Genomic DNA, 17,975 nt, shown 5'->3' on the forward strand with positions numbered 1-17,975 from the left:
AGTTCAAGAGTTCTTATTTATTTATCTTATTTATTCTAGTTCTTTATCAAATATTTCTTTTGCATATATTTTCTGCAAGGCTGTGGCTTATCATCTTATGATCTTGACAGTATCTTTTGAAGAGCAGAAGGTTTTACTTTTAATGAAGTCCAATTTACCAATTTTTTTCTATCATGGAGGATACTTATATCTAAAAAGACATCACCAAATCCAAAGTTATCTAGATTTTCTCCTATATTATATTCTAGAGTTTTTAGTATTTTATTAGGCCTATGATTATTTTTCTTTCAAGTGGATGTAGGGTTGTTTTAACATCATTTATTGAAAACACTATCCTTTCTCCCGGCTTCTCTTGTGGCTCTGCTGGTAAAGACTCTGCCGGCCATGCGGGAGACCTGGGTTCGATTTCTGGGTTGGGAAGATACCCTGGAGAAGGGAAAGGCTACCCACTCCAGTATCCTGGCCTGGAGAATTCCATGGACTACAGTCCATGGGGTTGCAGAGTCAGACACCACTCAGCGACTTTCACTTTCACTTATCCTTTCTCCATTGAATTGACTTTGCTCAATTGTCAAAGATCAGTTGACCATAATTGTGTGACTGTTTGCAGGCTCTCTATTCCATTCCAGTTATCTATTTGTTTATTCTTTCCTCAATACCATACCACATTGTTTATTGCAGCTTTAAAATAAGTCTTGAAGTACTGTAGTGTTAATCCTCCAACTTTGTTCTTCTCCTTCAATATTGTGTTGTCTATTCTGGGTCTTTTGCCTCTTCATATGAACTTTTGAAGCACTTAGTTGATAGCCACAAACTAACTTGCTGAGGATTTGATTGGGATTACATTGAATCTATATGTTAGGTTGGAGAGAACTACATCCTAAAAATGCTGAATCTTTCTACCAATGAACCTGAACTCTCTCCCTATTTATTTAGCTCATCTCTGATTTCTTTCCTCAGAGTTCTGTAGTTTTCCTCATATAGATCTCAATACCTATTATGCCCAATTTATACCTGAGTACTTCATTTTTGTGTGCCAGTGTAGGTGGTATTACATTTTCAATTTCAAATTACAAAGGTTTATTGATTGTATGTGGGAAGTTGATTGACTTCTGTACATTCACGTTGAATCCTGCAATCTTGCTATAATTCATATCTGTTCCAGGTCAAGTTTTGGTTGATTTTTTGAGGTTTTCTACCTAGGTGATCATGTCAGCTGTGAACAAAGAGTAGTTTTATTTCTTTCTTCCAAATAGACAAACTTTGAAATTTCCTTTTCTTATCTAATTGCATTAGCTAGGACTTGCAGCAGAATATTGAAGTGGAGTGCTGAGACATCCTTGCCATGCTCCTAACCTAAGGAAGTTTGTAGTTTCTTTCCATTCGGTATGATGCTAACTATAGGTTTTTGAAGATGTCTTTTATAATGTGAGGAAGTCCTCTCCATTCCTAATTTGCTGAGACACAATATAATTTTAATATAAAAAACTACCAAAAGCAGTGTGTACAGTTCCATCCTGATTTTGTGAAAAAGGTATTTTGCATAGAAAAAAAAGAGTGGAAAAAATGTTGGACTACTTAATTCAAAGGAGTCCTTTTTGGGCTAAAAATTGGGTATTTTCTTCTCTACCTATTTCTGTATTTTCTAAAGTCTTCACAATGAACCTATATGGATTTTTTTATAACAGAAAAATAATATTATGAAAGCTGATTAGGTGTTCTAGAAAGAATGATTTGCAGACAGAAGAAAAAAAAAAGAGAGGCTAAATAAAGTAGAAATCTAAGAAGAGAGAAATGATTTAGTAACAGAGTCAGCATGAGAATGGAAGCTCTCTGAGGGCCAGGGGTGACCGAAGGATGCCTACAGCACAATAAATCAAGTCACTAGTGTCTCAGCTTTGACTATGAAATGCCATTTATGCATTTGGCATTCTGAGCATGATTTTGGTGGGTTTGGAACCAGGTTTCTGTCTTTCCAAGTAGTTTTGTTCATTATTTTAGAAGGAGGAAAGAGAGAGATTGAAATTGAGCTGAACTACTGAATCAGGAACAGAATGATGTGATAGGTCCTAAAAGAGGAGAGGAGGAGCGCGCCCCTAGCCCCAAGGTTGCGGGGCGGAGCGCAGGCGGCTGGTGCGGACTCCGGAGCCCCGAGCACACGTGGGCGGCGGGAAGGGGGCAGCAGCGCCCCCTCCTGGTTCCCGCGCTTGGGGGCCGGCACCTCCGGTCCGCCCAGGTGCCTCGAGAGCGCATACAGCCGCCGGCGCTCTCCGGGTTCGGGGGCTCCCGCGCTTGCCGTCTGCCCGGGGCGGTGGCGGCGGCTACAGGCAAGGGGCGCGGCGCTGGGACTGCCCTGCGGCCGGCAGGCTGCAGCGAGCCCCGCGGACCGGCTGGAGCCGGGCTGAGCCGCCGCTCCCGCATCGCGCCGCACACCGCCGAGGCTTTCGCGGACCGTGGCGCGGGCGCGCCCGGGTGGCGTGGAGACCCTCGCTGGGCCTCGCACCCACCTTCCCAGGGGCCGCGGCCGCGGGCAGCTCGGGCCCGCGGCCCCTCAGCCTCAAGTCTGGGAGCTCCCGGCCCTACTCTGACATTGCCTATGGGGATCCGAGAGTTTCCCGGCGGCGCACCCAGGAGCAAAGGCATCGCCATGTGAGTAGCGCCCCGGGTGCAGGTGCGCGAGCGGGCGGCGGGGTGGCCTTCGGCAGCTGGGACAAGGGCAGTCTGAAGCTAGGGAGGGGGCGGCGCGCGCGGCGGAGCTGTTCGGGAAGTTTAGGGCATCCTCTCCCTCGCCACTCGCCCCAACCTGCTCTGCCCCGAAGCGCCCAGTGCCGGGCTCCGGAGACGGGACCCGACGCCCAGGTTGCCGAGGGAGCTGGGAGGCGGTGGAGCGGGGAAGGGCCGCACCTGCCCGTAGAGGGCCCCGGGCAGCGCCCAGCTTGCCCTGGGATCTCACCCACATTCTCCTCCGCCCCTTCTGTCCCTCCCTGCCAATCTGCCCGCGGCCTCAGTGGCATGAGGAGGTCACCGGACGTCAGCCCCCGGAGACTGTCCGACATCAGCCCCCAGCTCCGGCAGCTCAAATATTTGGTAGTGGACGAGGCGATTAAGGAGGATCTGAAATGGTCGCGCTCGGTGGAGGACCTCACCAGCGGGCCCGTGGGGCTCACGTCCATCGAGGAGCGGATCCTGCGCATCACCGGCTACTACGGCTACCAGCCCTGGGCGACGAGCTACAAAAGTAAGACCCCCTCAGGTACCCCCCAGGTGCCCGCCGCCGCGCCTCCGCCCCGGCCCCATTTTCCTGGTCCGCTGGCGCATCTGCCTTGCACTTGGCTCAGCAGTCTCCGGGAGCGCGCCCAGGCACGCGTCCAGCCCCTCCCTGCTCTCCTGCCCGCACACACAGACCCAGGTTTGCAAGTTTTAGGAAGAGGCCTGGAGACGGTTTTCTCGGACCTTTAGGATTTTCTGATCCGTTTTCTTAACACTGTCTCTGCTTCCCACAGACATCTCTCTGTCTTTATCCCCATGCTCTTGAGGTGTCACAGGAGACTGGAAACTCAGTGTATTCTTGTCCTGTGTGGCTTCTCTGTGGATCCGAAAGTGTTAGCTGCCCCGGGTTGGGTCTCAGCAGGCTTAGAGAGAGAAACCGCAGACTCAGCACGCCTGGATTTTAACTCTTCCCTGGATCCCTTAGGCCTGATGATGGAGGAATTATTGGGGTCTTCGTTTTAGATCTCTTTCATTCCCTTTATCCTCAGTTTGGAGGTTGCCTATGGATCATTCTAGCGATTGGCGTTTGATCCTTGAGAGATGAATGGTTGGTGCCAGGTGGAGCAGCTGAAACTTTTCTTTGCCAGTGGCTCCAGCTGATGGCTTTGGCAATGCTGTGATCAGTTTATACAGACATTACCTGTGTGACCAGGACTAATTTGGTGGGGATTTCTTTCTCTCATTTGGAAGAGAGAACTTGGCTACAACGAACTCCGGAACCTATAACTGTAAATCATAATTCAATGACTCCATCACTGTTGTTCCACAAGCAGAAAGAGAGCCATTTACCACCTCAGTCAGTCCAAGAAATGAGTATCGCTTCATTCCATTTGTAATCAAGACTAACAGCTTGTGAGATGTGGTTTTATCCTTCAGTCCTTGAAATTGGAACATATTTTTATCAGTCTTTAGGAAAAAAAATCAGGCTTTTGTAAATTAATCATATTGAGTTCTAAAAATATGTCTACCTTTAGTTTTTCCCTAAAGCCCTTGGTTCCAAGCCAAAGGTCAGTGGTATGCTAGCAGTTAAGCTGGTAACTTTTAAGTTATGTGCAGGAAGAAGCATACAATTTTATGATGTTTTGTTTCATGCCCTTACTTGTTTTTAAAGGACGAGAGTAATTGCATTTAACTCCGTATCAACCTTTAAAAGATTATCTGTGTCTCCTCCAATCTCCTGGTGCTAATGCTAGAACTGTAGCTGATAAATGGGCTTTGGCTCACAGAAGGAAGGGACCAAGTTTTCTTTTCAGCTGAGAAACACTGCATATAGGATAAGAGAATGAAAACCCATTGGAAACTATTTCTCTTATAGATAAGGGTAGGGCTTTGAGTTTCTATTTCTGCTTTCTAAATTTCTATTAGACATTGTCTCTTTCTTATTTCTGTTCTCAGCTCTCTTAATAAGAAATTAAAATTGTCTAAATAAAGACAACTGTACAAATTACAGCCTTCCTAGCATCGTCTATTTAGGCCCTGAAGTCGTAAGATTTATCATTGTAATTCTATTTGTGACTGGTCCCGTGTGCTTTGTAGAAAGTTTCACCAAGGTTCATGACTCTGGGTGTTGGTGGGGAGCTTACAGCAGTGATTGATTGTGTTTGGTATAAATACACTTAATAATTAAGGCAGGGAAAAGACCATAAGGAAAATGAATCTCTTGTACCACCAGTGGTATTCTTAAATACCTTCTCTGAGGCTTCACTGAAAGAGTAAATATCAGAGGATAAGGCTACAGTGATCATTGTGATAAGAAAAATCACTTTACTCCACCCTCTATTCCTGTGAAGATTCTTCTTTATTCCAAGAGATCTCCTTTTTACTAAAATGCTTGAGGTGACAACTGACATTTTGATGAATTAATTGGATTTTAAGTTTAAATTTAGAGGAGCTCATGTTTTATTAATGTAGCCAAATATATTTTAGGGCAGTCCTTGGGCTGTTTGCTGTTTCTACCCAAGTAGAAAAAAAAATAATAAAGGTTAATCTGTCTGTTGGTATCAGTGAGTTATTTTGTTGGTTAATAATTACACTCAACAAACTGGAAGAGATGATAATTACAAAATACTCTTCTCAGGGTGTCAAGAGCAAGTTAGGGAATGTTCCAAGCCTTATGCTTAATATTATGATGTCACCTTTGATTCATCTTTCAAAGTGGCTTCTCTGTGTCCCCACTGAGGGAGTTGACAGTGAGGGTGTCTGGGTTAGTGGAGAGTGTAAGTAAGCTGCCTTTATGGCAGCAGATATTATTGATTGACCAAGTATTCACTGTTGTCCTCTTAATTTTTAGACTTTGTTCATCAGTCATGTCCGACTCTTTGCTACCCCATGCACTATACAGTCCATGGAATTCTCCAGGCCAGAGTACTGGAATGGTTGGACTTTCCCTTCTCCAGGGGATCTTCCCTGCCCAGGGATCGAATCAGGATCTCCTGCATTGTAGGTGGATTCTTTACCAACTGAGCTATCAGGGAAGCCCTTGTTTGGGGCCATGAAGATAAATGAGGTAATTGGAAACAGTGCAGGAATGATCTTTGCTCCAGATTCTGAGTCCAGTCAATGAGATGAACGACTTACCCTGTAGACAAGGGACTTTTTGTGAAGAATTGTTTTTTTTAAAAATCCTAAAGTCCCCTGGGTCTGAGAGGGATGGTTTGTATGTAACATTCAACTGAGAATTAAGCTATAAGCTGGTGGAAGGGTGGGATTCCTCTTTTCAGTAGCCACAGTCCTCCGATTCCACATTCCCTGTTTCTGAACAAAAATATTGCTGGACAGTATTCTTAGGGGTGCCTTCCCTGGTGGCTCAGATGGTAAAGAGTCTGCCTGCCAAGCAGGAGACTCAGGTTTGATCCCTGTGTTGGAAAGATCCTCTGGAGAAGGGAATGGCTACCCACTCCAGTATTCTTGCCTGGAGAATTCCATGGACAGAGGAGCGTGGCAGACTACAGTCCATGGGGTTGCAAATAATTGGACACGACTGAGTAACTCTTTTCACTTTCATGCTTAGGAAGTCCTTGGCTTCCCAGTTGTAAGTGTATCCAGAGCCCAGAAGGCATGTGGTCCAGAGTAGTTGCTCAGTTAATGTTTGTTGACCTCTGAGAGAGAAAACCTTTGAACGTACATTATAATGTTTTGTATTATTTAGTTCTTTATGCTCACTTATGTTAGGTTGGAATTTGCTTTATCCTTTCCTTATTCTTCCATGGTGAGTGCCATCTTTGGCTTTCTGAACCATAGACTAGACTAGAATCCTTTTTTTTTAATGGCTTTAGTTTATTCTAATATAGCAGTTGTATTGACTGATTTTATAGAGTTAAAATGATCTTGCATGCCTATGGCAAACCCTCATGATTTTTTTTTAAATCGAAGTATAGGTTATTTAAAATGTTGTATTAGTTTCTGGTGTACAACAAAGTGATTCAGTTATACAGATATCCCTTTTCATTTTCTTTTCCATTATGGTTTATTACAAGATATTGAACATGATTTCCTGTGGTATATAGTGTGACCTTGTTGTCTAGCCATCCTATATAGAATAGTTTGTATCTGCTAATCCCAAATTCCCAATCTGTCCCTCCTTCACCTGCCTCCATCTTGGCAACCATGATAGACCAGAATTCTTTTTTTTCTTAATTTATGTATTTTTAATTGAAGGATAATTACAATGTTGTGTTGGTTTCTGCTGTACACCCACATGGATCAGTCATAGGTATACACGTGGACCAGAATTCTTTTTTTGTTGCTATGGAAATCCTGACTTTATGTGACTATTTTACTTGAAATATAGTCCTTGCCACGGTGGGCCAGAATTCTTGATGGCAAGCTTTCATTTAACCCAGGGATTCTCGTCTTCAATGCTACTGACACTTGGTAACTGAATAATCCTTTATTATGGTGGGGAGGGGGGGACTGTCTTGAGCATGGAAGGGTGTTTAGCAGCATCCTTGGCCTGTAGTACACCCCGTCCCCCAGCTGTGACAACCAAAAGTGTTTCCAAACAATGCCAGATGTTTCATGGAGGGGTGAAGAGTCCTCATTTAGCCTCACTCCAAATTTCTGCTGCAAGTGAACTATCTTACCTGGAGCAATAGTGCTCACTTAGCGGGCCTGCCTTCTCAATTCTTGGCCTTCTCTTCCTTCTTCCTAGACTGCTTCTTGTGTTTCCAGGAGGGGCCAGGCTAAAATAAACCGCCTTCTGCAAAGAATTTGTTGCTTCTGCAGCTAACGTGATTCTGTACCCACTCACTGTAAATTGATACCCTGTAGAAAAGTGAAAGTGAAGTCGCTCAGTCGTGTCCGACTCTTCGCGACCCCATGGACTGCAGCCCACCAGGCTCCTCCGTCCATGGGAGTTTCCAGGCAAGTGTACTGGAGTGGGGTGCCATTGCCTTAAGTGCTCCAGAATTCAGAACAGTTTGGACAGCTTTTCATTTTTTAAAATTGTTATTGGAGTATAGTTGCTTTACAGTGTTGTATTAGTTTCTACTGTACAGTGAAGTGAATCAGTTATACGTATACATATATCCTCTCTTTTGGGGATTTCTTTCCCATTTAGGTTGCCACAGAGCACTGAGTAGAGTTCCCTGTGCTATACAATAGGCACTCATTAGCTATCTATTTTATACACAGTATCAAAGTGTATATATGTCAAGGCCAATTTCCCAGTTCATCTGATCCCTCCCATTACTGCCTTTGTGTCCATACCTTTGTTCTCTATTTCTGTTGTGCAAATAAGATCATCTATACCATTTTTCTATATTCCTGGACAGCTTTTCTAATGACTTCCTTTCCCCTCCCACCAGGGCCACAGCAGAAGAGAAAAGATCAGCTGGACTTTCTTCGTCCTCCCTCTTGCTTTCATAATTCTCTGGGGTAGACACCAGGTGGGGAGGAGATGTCTGTGGAGGGCAGGGAGAGGACCAGAGACCAGGAATGAGCCATCCTAAAAGTGGACAATGAGGCCCCAGGACCTGGATGCTGTGGGAGACTGGCCGCATTTGGTTATAGAATGACTGAAGTAGTGGGTCTTGGAGATCTCAGAGGGAGGTTCTTATGCAGGATAAAAGAGCATCTATATATGTTCTTTTATTTTCATTTATTCCTGTAGCAAAGTTTTACTTACTTATTTAATTTGGCTCTGCTAGGTCTCAGTTGAAGCACTCGAAATTTTTGATCTTTGTTGCTGCATGTGGGATCTTTAGTTGGGCATGTGGGGTCTAGTTCCCCAACCAGGATCGAACCCAGGCCCCTTGTGTTGGGAGCATGGAGTCTTAGCCTCTGGACCACCAGAGAAATCACTCATTAGGCCAAGTTTTTGAGAGCATTTACTCTATGGCAGCATTCACAGATCAGAATTGGGAGAAGATGTTCACAGCTGAGGTATGTCCTTGTCAAGAAATAGAAATCCACAGATACTTACATCTAGAAAAGAGACACATTATTTACATTTTAGCAGGGATGTGTTACTTTGCAAAAGGTTTCCCTAAAGGCTGTTTTCAAATAGTGAGCTCACAGCATTTTCTAGTAAAGAAATTTTCTAGGAATAGCTTTTGGAGAGGTCATGTTTATTCCTTAAAATGAAGTACACTTGTCTCCTGGGTGCATTTAATACTCCGTGTAGTGTGCATGGTATTGGTATATGTGAATATTAATACAAATAATTTTTTTAAAAAATCAGGATATAGTTACTTTATAATGTTATGTTGGTTTCTGCTGTACAATGAAGTGAATCAGCTATATGTGTACACACACCCCCTCCCTCTTGGAGCTTCCTCCCACCTCATCCCCTCGTCCCATCCCTCTAGGTCATCACAGAGCACAGAGCTGAGCTTCCTCTGTTATACAGCAGCTTCTCACTACCTCTCTGTTTTACACACGGCCATGCACATTTCATTCTTCCAGTTCAAAGTCCATTTTTATGTCTGCCTCTCTATTCCTGCCCTGCAAATAGGTTCATCTGTACCATTTTTCTAGATTCCACATATATGTGTTAATACATATTTATTTTTCTCTTTCTGACTTACTTCACTCTGTATGACAGATTCTGGGTGCATCCACATCTCTGCAAATGTCACAATTTTGTTCCTTTCTATGGCTGAATAATATTCCGTTGTAGATCTATCTATGCCACATCTTCTTTGTCCACTGATTTAAAAGAAAATGCTGATGGGTGTAGTTTTAAGTCATTTGTAGAGTAGAAGGTAGGCTAGTCCCAAATGACCACCACTTCTCTGGTCCATCCTGGCCTGCCATTGACTGCTTGAATAAAGGCTCAGAGCCTGTGGAATACTGAGCAAAACCCGGTTTATCTGGGGGGAGGTTTTGTAGCTCAAGGTATAAAATGGGGGGCATTGAATAACTCACCTATTGACAAGGAAAAAGCATATTTCAGGGTCTTTTAGGTTTCAAATGTTAGGAAGGGTTTCTGTAAGTTGAGAAGGAGAGTTTTTTGGGGAAGGACAATCTTTCTACTCACTCTGTCCTTTCAGACAAGTGCGTGAGTAGAGGTTGCTGATGTTGTTTGCAGTGATAACTGGAACAGTGGCTCATAGTATAATTGAATTCATGGTGAGCAACTTCTGTTTGATCCTCCCAAAATAGTAAAGGTCAGGTCAGCAATTCAAAAATGACCCACTTGGAAGAGATGTATAATTTGGTTGTAAAAGGTTATTTTACAGTGGAGCTTGGCATATGAAATTGTAGATTGAAAAGATTTTTTATGCATTCTGTTTCATATTCTTTTCCCTTATGGTTCATTACAGGATATTGAATAGAGATCCCTGTGCTGTACAGTAGGACCTTGCTTATTCATCTTATTTATAACAGTTTGCATCTTCTAATCCTAAACCCCTAAACCATCCCTTCCCCCACAACCATGAGGTCTGTTTTCTATGTCTGTGAATCTGATTCGGTTTTGTAGATAAGTTCATTTGTGTCCTATTTAGATTCCACGTATAAGTGATATTATATGGTATTTGTCTTTTTCTTTCTGACTTACTTCTCTTAATATGACAATCTCTAGGTCTACCTATGTTTCTGCAAATGGCATTATAGATGGAAAAGATTTTAAAGGAAAAAAAGTTGGAGGGCAGGAATAAAACATAACATTTTCTAACGTCTCAGAGAGTCCGTTTTATTCCTGAATATGAATACATGCTAACAATTTAGTAAATATTTTTCTGAGATTAGACAGGATTAAAGCAGAACGATTCTTTTTTCAGAGAACACGTTTGTCTCCAGGACACTTAGATCATCGGTCATTGGTTATAAACCGTTTGCTAATGGTCCAAATTCTCACTCCAGGAAAACCTAGTCTTCCTGGCCATAGAAGAGGCTTGGGCAAGGAAGTTTCTCACTGTTTTTTGTAAGTCTATCCTGAGTCTCTACAAAGTGCCTAGTCTAAAAGAAATCACTCCAGCAGTGAGTGTTTCTCCTTTCCTTAAGTGGCTGGAAAAAATCAGGTGAGTTGTGTTAAAAAGTGAATCCACGTGTGTATGAGTTGTTGAACTGCGTTAAGTGTTTCAGTGAGAGTTGATAAGGATGCTGATTGAATTATAGCCCCTCAGGAAGGAGGGGACAACCGCAGTATTTTCTGTGTTGTTGGGAGAAGTAGAGGGAATGAAATCCACCCCAGGAGCTGCCCTCTTATTCCAGCAGTGTCAATGCTGACAAGTTACTCATCTCTTCCAGCCTCTGTTCTTATCTACAAACTGGGGGCGAATATAACTGTTTTCCAGGATGATTTTGAGAATTAAATGAAATAACGTGTATCTAGCATCAAGCCGTTTGCCTGGCATCCAGAAATACGCCTTTATTTCTATTTATTCATTTTGCAAACTTTTAAAATTTTATTTTATTTTTGGCTGCACTAGATCTTCATTGCTGTTCGTGGGCTTTCTCTAGTTGCAGTGAGCCGGAGCTGCTCTCTAGTTGGGGTGCATGGGCTTCTCACTGCGATGGCTTCTCCTCTTGTGGAGCACAGGCTGTAGGGGCATGGGCTCAGTAGTTGCAGCTCACCGGCTCTAGAGCATGGACTTAGCTGTCCTGCGGCATGTGGAATCTTCCTGGACCAGGGATTAAGCCCATGTCGCCTGCGTTGGCCAGCGGATTCCTTACCACTGGATCACCAGGTAAGTCCCTTGCAAACTTTTCTAACATCTGGAAGTTCCAGAATATAAGTTATGGGAGACAGAATTCTTGCCTTAAAAACTCACAGACTGGAGAAAGGGGCAAGTGAAATAATATGGTGTGATAAAGGTTGGCATTGGAGTGGTGAGTTTCAGATCAGAAGCTGGAGGAGTAATAAACCACAGGAAGTAGGTGGAGGGAAGAGTTGCATTTTGGACAAAGGGATGGTGTATGCACAGCAGTGCACATGAGTTGTTACTGGAAGGTCACCCAACTCAGCTGGGACATAAGATCACAGAAATGCACAAGATGAAGCTGGACTGTGAGCAGAAACTGACCTTGTTCTCTGGTCATCTGCTGTATGTCACCAGAAGGGCCACAGATGCACAAATGCCACCTTACTCATCCAGGGCCCAGTCTAAGTGTCACTTCTTCCAGGAAGCTGCCCTGACCATGTTGGATGTGGTGAGGTGTCCTTGCTGCGACTCCCATGAGGCCATCACTTCCCTTACATGTTGCCACGGCTAGCTTAATCGTGTGCCTGAAGTGTACAGATGGAAAGCTGTGCAAGAGCAAGGCTCATCACTTGGTCTCCAGTCCTCAGTGTGGCTCGTGGAACATAGAACTGTGATGATTCTATTCCCACATCACAAAGTATCTCTGGCACCTCAATTGATAAACATTTGTTAAATATACTAGCGAAAGGCCATTTAGACACACACAAAAGTAGTTCCATCTCCATTTCTGTGGGGTCTTCCAGGATTATCCTGCACAGAACCCTTCTAATTGCATTCCTCTGTCAAGATTTGGGACGCCCACTGCTTGGTCACTTAAGTACACTGGCATGCAATCCCAGTCCCAGTCTCACGTCAGAGTGTTTCGCCTCATTCTGATAACCTCACTTTAGAAATGATTTGGAAGAAATGAACAAGGAAGAAGAGAAAAATGGGTCAGTGGAATTTAAAACATGTTCTAGAGGCAAGATTTAAATATTGGGGGAGAGAGAGGTGAATCAGGGAAATGGCATGTCTTTATGAGAACAGTTGGAGTGGACACTTTCGGGAATATCTTCCCAGCTCGGCCTGACCCCCGTGACTGCATTGCACTGTATCTTCAGGATGGGCCCTTAGCATCACCTTCCTCCTGGACACCGTAGATCAGATTGGAGTGGACCCTTGACCCAAGGTCACCATATCAGTTTCTCCCTCCTGGAATTTGAGATTAAAACCAGGAGACTGTGGTCTAGTTGGCACGGTCTTTTAAGTGGAGGAGAAGCCGAGAGGGAGTCATTCTGGCTTTTGTGTGGATAGAGAGACAGAGAAAGCTGGTCCACATAGAGGGAAGAATAAGGCAGGTGTGTAAGCAATCCAGAGAGAGCCTTGATATTTTCCTGCACTCCACGCTGAGTACCATTTCTCTGTACGGTCAAGATCTTGTAGCTCCTCCTCCAAGCACCAGGAGACACCTACCTGTGAAGTGAGCAGGGTTTTGTCCCATGCAACTGTGGACTCCTGGCTTAAGATTCTTAAGCCATTTCTGCTCAGGCCCATGTAGGATACAACAGGGATGTACATATCAAATAATTTTTCATTGGAAATAAGAAATCACTTCCTGACTGCTGAGATGATGAAGGCATTGGAGCCTCCATCACTGGAGAGCTTCAGAAAGAGGTGAACACCTAGCAACCCCAGCCGCATTGAGTATTTCCTTACCCCAAGTCAAGATTGAAGTAGACTTTTTTAAAAATACACACACACACACACACACACATAATGTCTTTTGGTTCAATTCATTGGTGACTGTGCATTGAGTCGAGTAATGTATCAGTTTTGTTTTCTTATCTTATTGCAAAGCCTTTAACGGGACTTGGACAGTTAGGAATCTGGTCGGTTTTTAAAAATATTTATTTATGTGGCTCTGTTGGGTCTTAGTTGCAGCACACAGGATCTGTGTGGCATCATGCAGGAAATTTCATTGCAGTGCTCAGACTGTAGTTGTGGCCTTGGGGATTAGTTGCTCCGTGGCTTGTGGGATCTTCGTTCTCAGTCAGGAATCAAACCCACGTCCCCTGTATTGCAAGGTGAATACTTAACCACTGGACCACCAAGGAAGTCCCAGGAATCTGGTCAGTTTTTCTGGTTAATGATGGTGGCACATTTTTCTCTTATGCAGCTGCAGGTAGCCTTAATTTATGACAATCTTTGAGAGGGTAGGAAATAAATTGCTCCTCTCAGGTGGTTTGCAGCTGAGAAGGCTTGAGGCTGTTAACGGACTCTTGATGCAGAGAAATTTTCAGTGTAACTTCTCAGAACCATTTTCTGATTTTGACACATGTTTTCTGTGATATTCACATTTGCTCCTTGTCAGTCTGTTATGTATCATCCATAGTACTTGGCTAGATAAGAATCTCTTAGAAGGATTATTTTTATCCTTTTTCATCATCTACTTTGTACCCATGTAGTGTTACAAAAGCTTGCATTTATCCTCAGTTTTTTTTCAATAGGGTCAGAAGAAAGATGCTTCTTTCAGAATGATGACTTTGCTTTCTTAGTTTTCTTTTTGTAGAGTTTACTCATTTTCAGTGAACATATATTAAGATGCCCTGTTCTTTAAAAAAGGGATATAATTATGCTTGTAGGTATGAAACATCTGGGTTTTGTGTTGTATTCTCATGCCGTGCATGTGTGGGAGTTGAAGAAACACTCTTTAGTGACAAGTGCATTATACTGGTGAATGATACGGAGGAAGGACTTGAACTTCTCTCCTCTATACAGTTCTTCGAAAAGAAAGAATGAAATCGTTTGAAGACCGTTTGAATGCCATAACCCAGAACAGCAGATTTCAAGGGTTTATCCAAACTCTTTTCTTTTAAGTCAGCCTTTTGTTTTATTAAATATTTAACATAAGCATGTTTGGTAGGTGTATCTGATTTCATGCCGTAGGTGTGTTTTCAGTTCCATGAAGGTTTTGTAATTCAAATTTATTCTAAAAACACAAATTTATTCTAAAAAATGGGTAGTGGTGCGTGTGTCATTGTGTTTGTTCTATCTGAAACCTGCATGGGTCTTGTGTTTCTCTCAGAATACCTGGAAGGTTTTCAGTATGGTGGCTGGGAAGGTGGAGAAAGGAACTCTTTCAAACCAGATGCTGCTGCCACCATGCTCCCTCTTGAGAAGCCCATGGGCCAGGCAGGGACTTTAGAAAATCACGGCAGGAAATTTCAGATACCACTCATGGAAAGGTTTGTTGGTCAATGATTTGGTAACAGATCAAACAGCGGAACTTACTATGAATGCGTATTCATTTATTCATTAATCCATTCATTCATTTTTCCATCCAGTCACTCACTCACTCACTCTTTGATTTATTCAAACATCAAATAGTTCACTGCTTCTAATGGGCAGTAAATATATTCACTTCTTAGATAAGCTGTACTAAATATATGGCATGTTACCTATTTCCTAGAAAACTATGGAACTGAGAAACCAGACAGACATATCCTGGTCCATGAAATTATATACTTTCCTTGGTTAGGGCCATCCCACAAGTGGACTCCATGTTTCTTTTTGGTGCTTCTGTAACTAAATATCTTGGGGTGTTTTGGATCAGATATTTTGGATAGGGTCTGAGCCTCAGGAAAGCTCTTTTTCTCTTCCTTTGGAAACTAGTTGTTCTGCTGCTGTAGTGAGAGTTCTGATTTGTTCATTTGTTGTAGCCCAGCCATGAAACATATTTTTCTTTTTCGTGTAATCATGCAGCAATGAAGAGTTTTGACTGAGTTGATGAGATTAAGCGACTAAGCCTGCACATTTCTTCCCTAATGTTTTCTGTCGCAGGCATTCGGTTTCTTTCCAGCTTTGAACAAAGCTTGCCTGAGACCTGAGCGTTTTTCTTCCTCTGACTTGAGCCCTGCCAGAAATAGCAGCAGACAGACTGGAATTCGGGGGAGTTGAGGTTTACTCCCAGCTCTATGTGTTCTTGCCTGCTTGCCTGTCTGTTCTTACTATGCTGTTTCTCCAGTGCCTGTAAGAGAGAATCCTCACGTCCACTGGAATACTCCTTAAAAGCTCTTCTCGGTTGTTCAGCCTAAGAGTTATAACGCTGTCCAGTTCTTCTAGATGTGAATGGAGTGATATTTCCAAGTCGCAGCTCTACTTTTATAAGTTAACAAAAATCAAAACATCCTGATTAATGTGACTATTATTTTGAATATATATATATTATTGAAGTATATTCAATTTACATTGTTGTGATAGTTTCAGGTGTACAGCAGAGTGATTCAGTCATACATATATATGTGTGTATATATATATTTTTTTTCTCAGATTCTTTTCCCTTATAGGCAATTACAAAACATTGTAAACATAGTTTACCTAGTTCCCTGTGCTAGACAGTAGATCCTTACTGGCTATCTGTTTTATGCATAGTAGGGTGTTTATGTCAATCCTAACTCCTAATCTATTCCCATGTCCTGGCCCACTGCAACTGTAAGTTTGTCCTCTGTATGTGTGGCTGTATCTCTGTTCTGTATACAAGTTCAGCTGCATCATATTTTTTAGACTCCACATATAAGTGATATACAATATTTGTCTTTGTCTGGCTTACTTCACTCAGTGTGATAATCTCTAGATTCATCCACATTGCTGCAAATGACATAATTTCATTCTTTTTTCGTGGTGAGTGTTATTCCACTGAGTGTATGTACCACATCTTTATCCTTTCAACTCAGATGAACATCTGGGTTGTTTCCAAGGCTTGTAAATAGTTCTGCCATGAACACTGGGGTGCATGTGTCTTTTTGAATTATGGTTTTCTCCAGATGTATGCCCAGGAGTGGGATTGCTGGGTCATGAAAGTGAAAGTGTTAGTCGTTCAATCATGCTGACTCTCTGCAATCCCATGAACTGTAGCCTGCGAGGCTCCTTTGTTCATGAAATTCTCCAGACAAGAATCCTGGAGTGGGTAGCCATTCCCTTCTCCAGGGGATCTTCCCTACCCAAGGATCGAACCTGGCTCTCCTGCATTGCAGGTAGATACTTTACCATTTGAGCCACCAGGGGAGCCCTTGCTGAGTCATATGGTAATTCTATTTTCAGTTTTTTAAGGAACCTCCATACTGTTCTCCATAATGGCTGCACCAATTTTCATTCTTACTAACAGTATAGTAGAGTTGCTTTTTCTCCACATTCTCCTCAGTATTTGTTATTTGTAGACTTTTTGATGATGGCCATTGTGGCCAGTGTGAGGTGATCCTGGGGTCACTTTTGCATGTGCAGATGAATCTAAGTCTCAGAGGTGTGATTAAAATCTAAAATGAGGCTGGGTTGTCGAAGGACAGTGTCTTGTTCACTCCTCCTTTCCTATCTTGCTTGCCTCCTTTGGCTTCCACCTCCTCTTGGAGCTGAGCACATGCAAATCTCATCACGGAGAGAAGGCTGTACATCTTTGGAACTGATGCTTCCTAATGGTCAGCAAGCGCCATCACTCAAATCAATTCCTAGGGACTGAAGCCGAAGCCAGCTTCTGTACCCCGACATCAAATTAAATCTTGGATATAGTTTGGGTAAAGTAGAAAACAAAAACTTTATTGTTTTGCCAGGCAAGGGGGGCCACAGTGGGTTAATGCCCTCAAAACTGTGTGTCTGGCCTGGAGGGGCTAGTGAGAGTTTTATAGAAATGGCTCAAGAGTGTGATCAGCTTGTGGTCATTTTTCTGATTGGTTGGTGGTGAGTTTAAGTGGGAGTCAGCAACAACCTTCTGGTTCCAATGGGTCTGGGATCTCTGTGCTTGTAGGCAGCATATGGTTAACTCCTCCCACACCGTTGGGGTGTCAGTATATGCAAAACAGCTCCCTTGAGGGAGAACCCATACTCTGCCCCAGGGCTGCAATGTTGTTTCTTGAAGAAATCTCTAATCTTTCCAATTCTATTGTTTGCCTCTATTTCTTTGCATTGATCACTGAGGAAGGCTTTCTTATCTCTCCTTGCTATTCTTTGGAACTCTGCATTCAGATGGGTATATCTTTCCTTTCTCCTTTGCCTTTAACTTCTCTTCTTTTCTCAGCTATTTGTAAGGCCTTCTCAGACAATCACTTTGCCTTCTTGCCTTTCTTTTTCTTGGGGCTGATCTTGATCACTGCCTCCTGTACAATGTCAGGAAGCTCTGTCCATAGATCTTCAGGCACTCTTATCAGATCTAATCCCTTGAATCTATTTGTGACTTCCACTGTATAATCGCAAGGGATTTGATTTAGGTCATACCTAAATGGTCTAGTGCTTTTCCCTACTTTCTTCAATTTAAGTCTGAATTTGGCAATAAGGAGTTCATGATATGAGCCACAGTCAGCTCCTGGTCTTGTTTTTCCTGACCGTATTGAGCTTCTCCATCTTTAGCTGCAAAGAATATAATCAATCTGATTTCAGTATTGACCATCTGGTGATGTCCATGTGTAGAGTCTTCTCCTATGTTGTTAGAAGAGGGTGTTTGCTATGACCAGTGCATTCTTTTGGCAAAACTCTGTTAGCCTTTGCTCAGCTTCATTTTGGACTCCAAGGCCAAATTTGCTTGTTACTCCA

General features: G+C 43.0%; 1 protein-coding gene across 1 annotated transcript in view; it reads left to right on the forward strand.

Moving 5' to 3' along the window:
* The first annotated feature begins 1,738 nt into the window (after positions 1-1,738).
* The window catches only part of SLC35F3 (solute carrier family 35 member F3), a 409,744-nt gene continuing 393,507 nt past the window's right edge, over positions 1,739-17,975 (forward strand). The window contains exons 1-2 of the mRNA XM_081570393.1: positions 1,739-2,649; positions 3,009-3,238. Of these exons, the coding sequence (XP_081426519.1) occupies positions 2,597-2,649; positions 3,009-3,238 (283 nt within the window). The 5' untranslated portion in view covers positions 1,739-2,596. The remainder of the gene's footprint in view (positions 2,650-3,008; positions 3,239-17,975) is intronic.

This window comes from Giraffa tippelskirchi, chromosome 2 (assembly GCF_054371585.1).
Source record: "Giraffa tippelskirchi isolate mGirTip1 chromosome 2, T2T-mGirTip1v1.2.pri, whole genome shotgun sequence".
Lineage (NCBI taxonomy): Eukaryota > Metazoa > Chordata > Mammalia > Artiodactyla > Giraffidae > Giraffa > Giraffa tippelskirchi.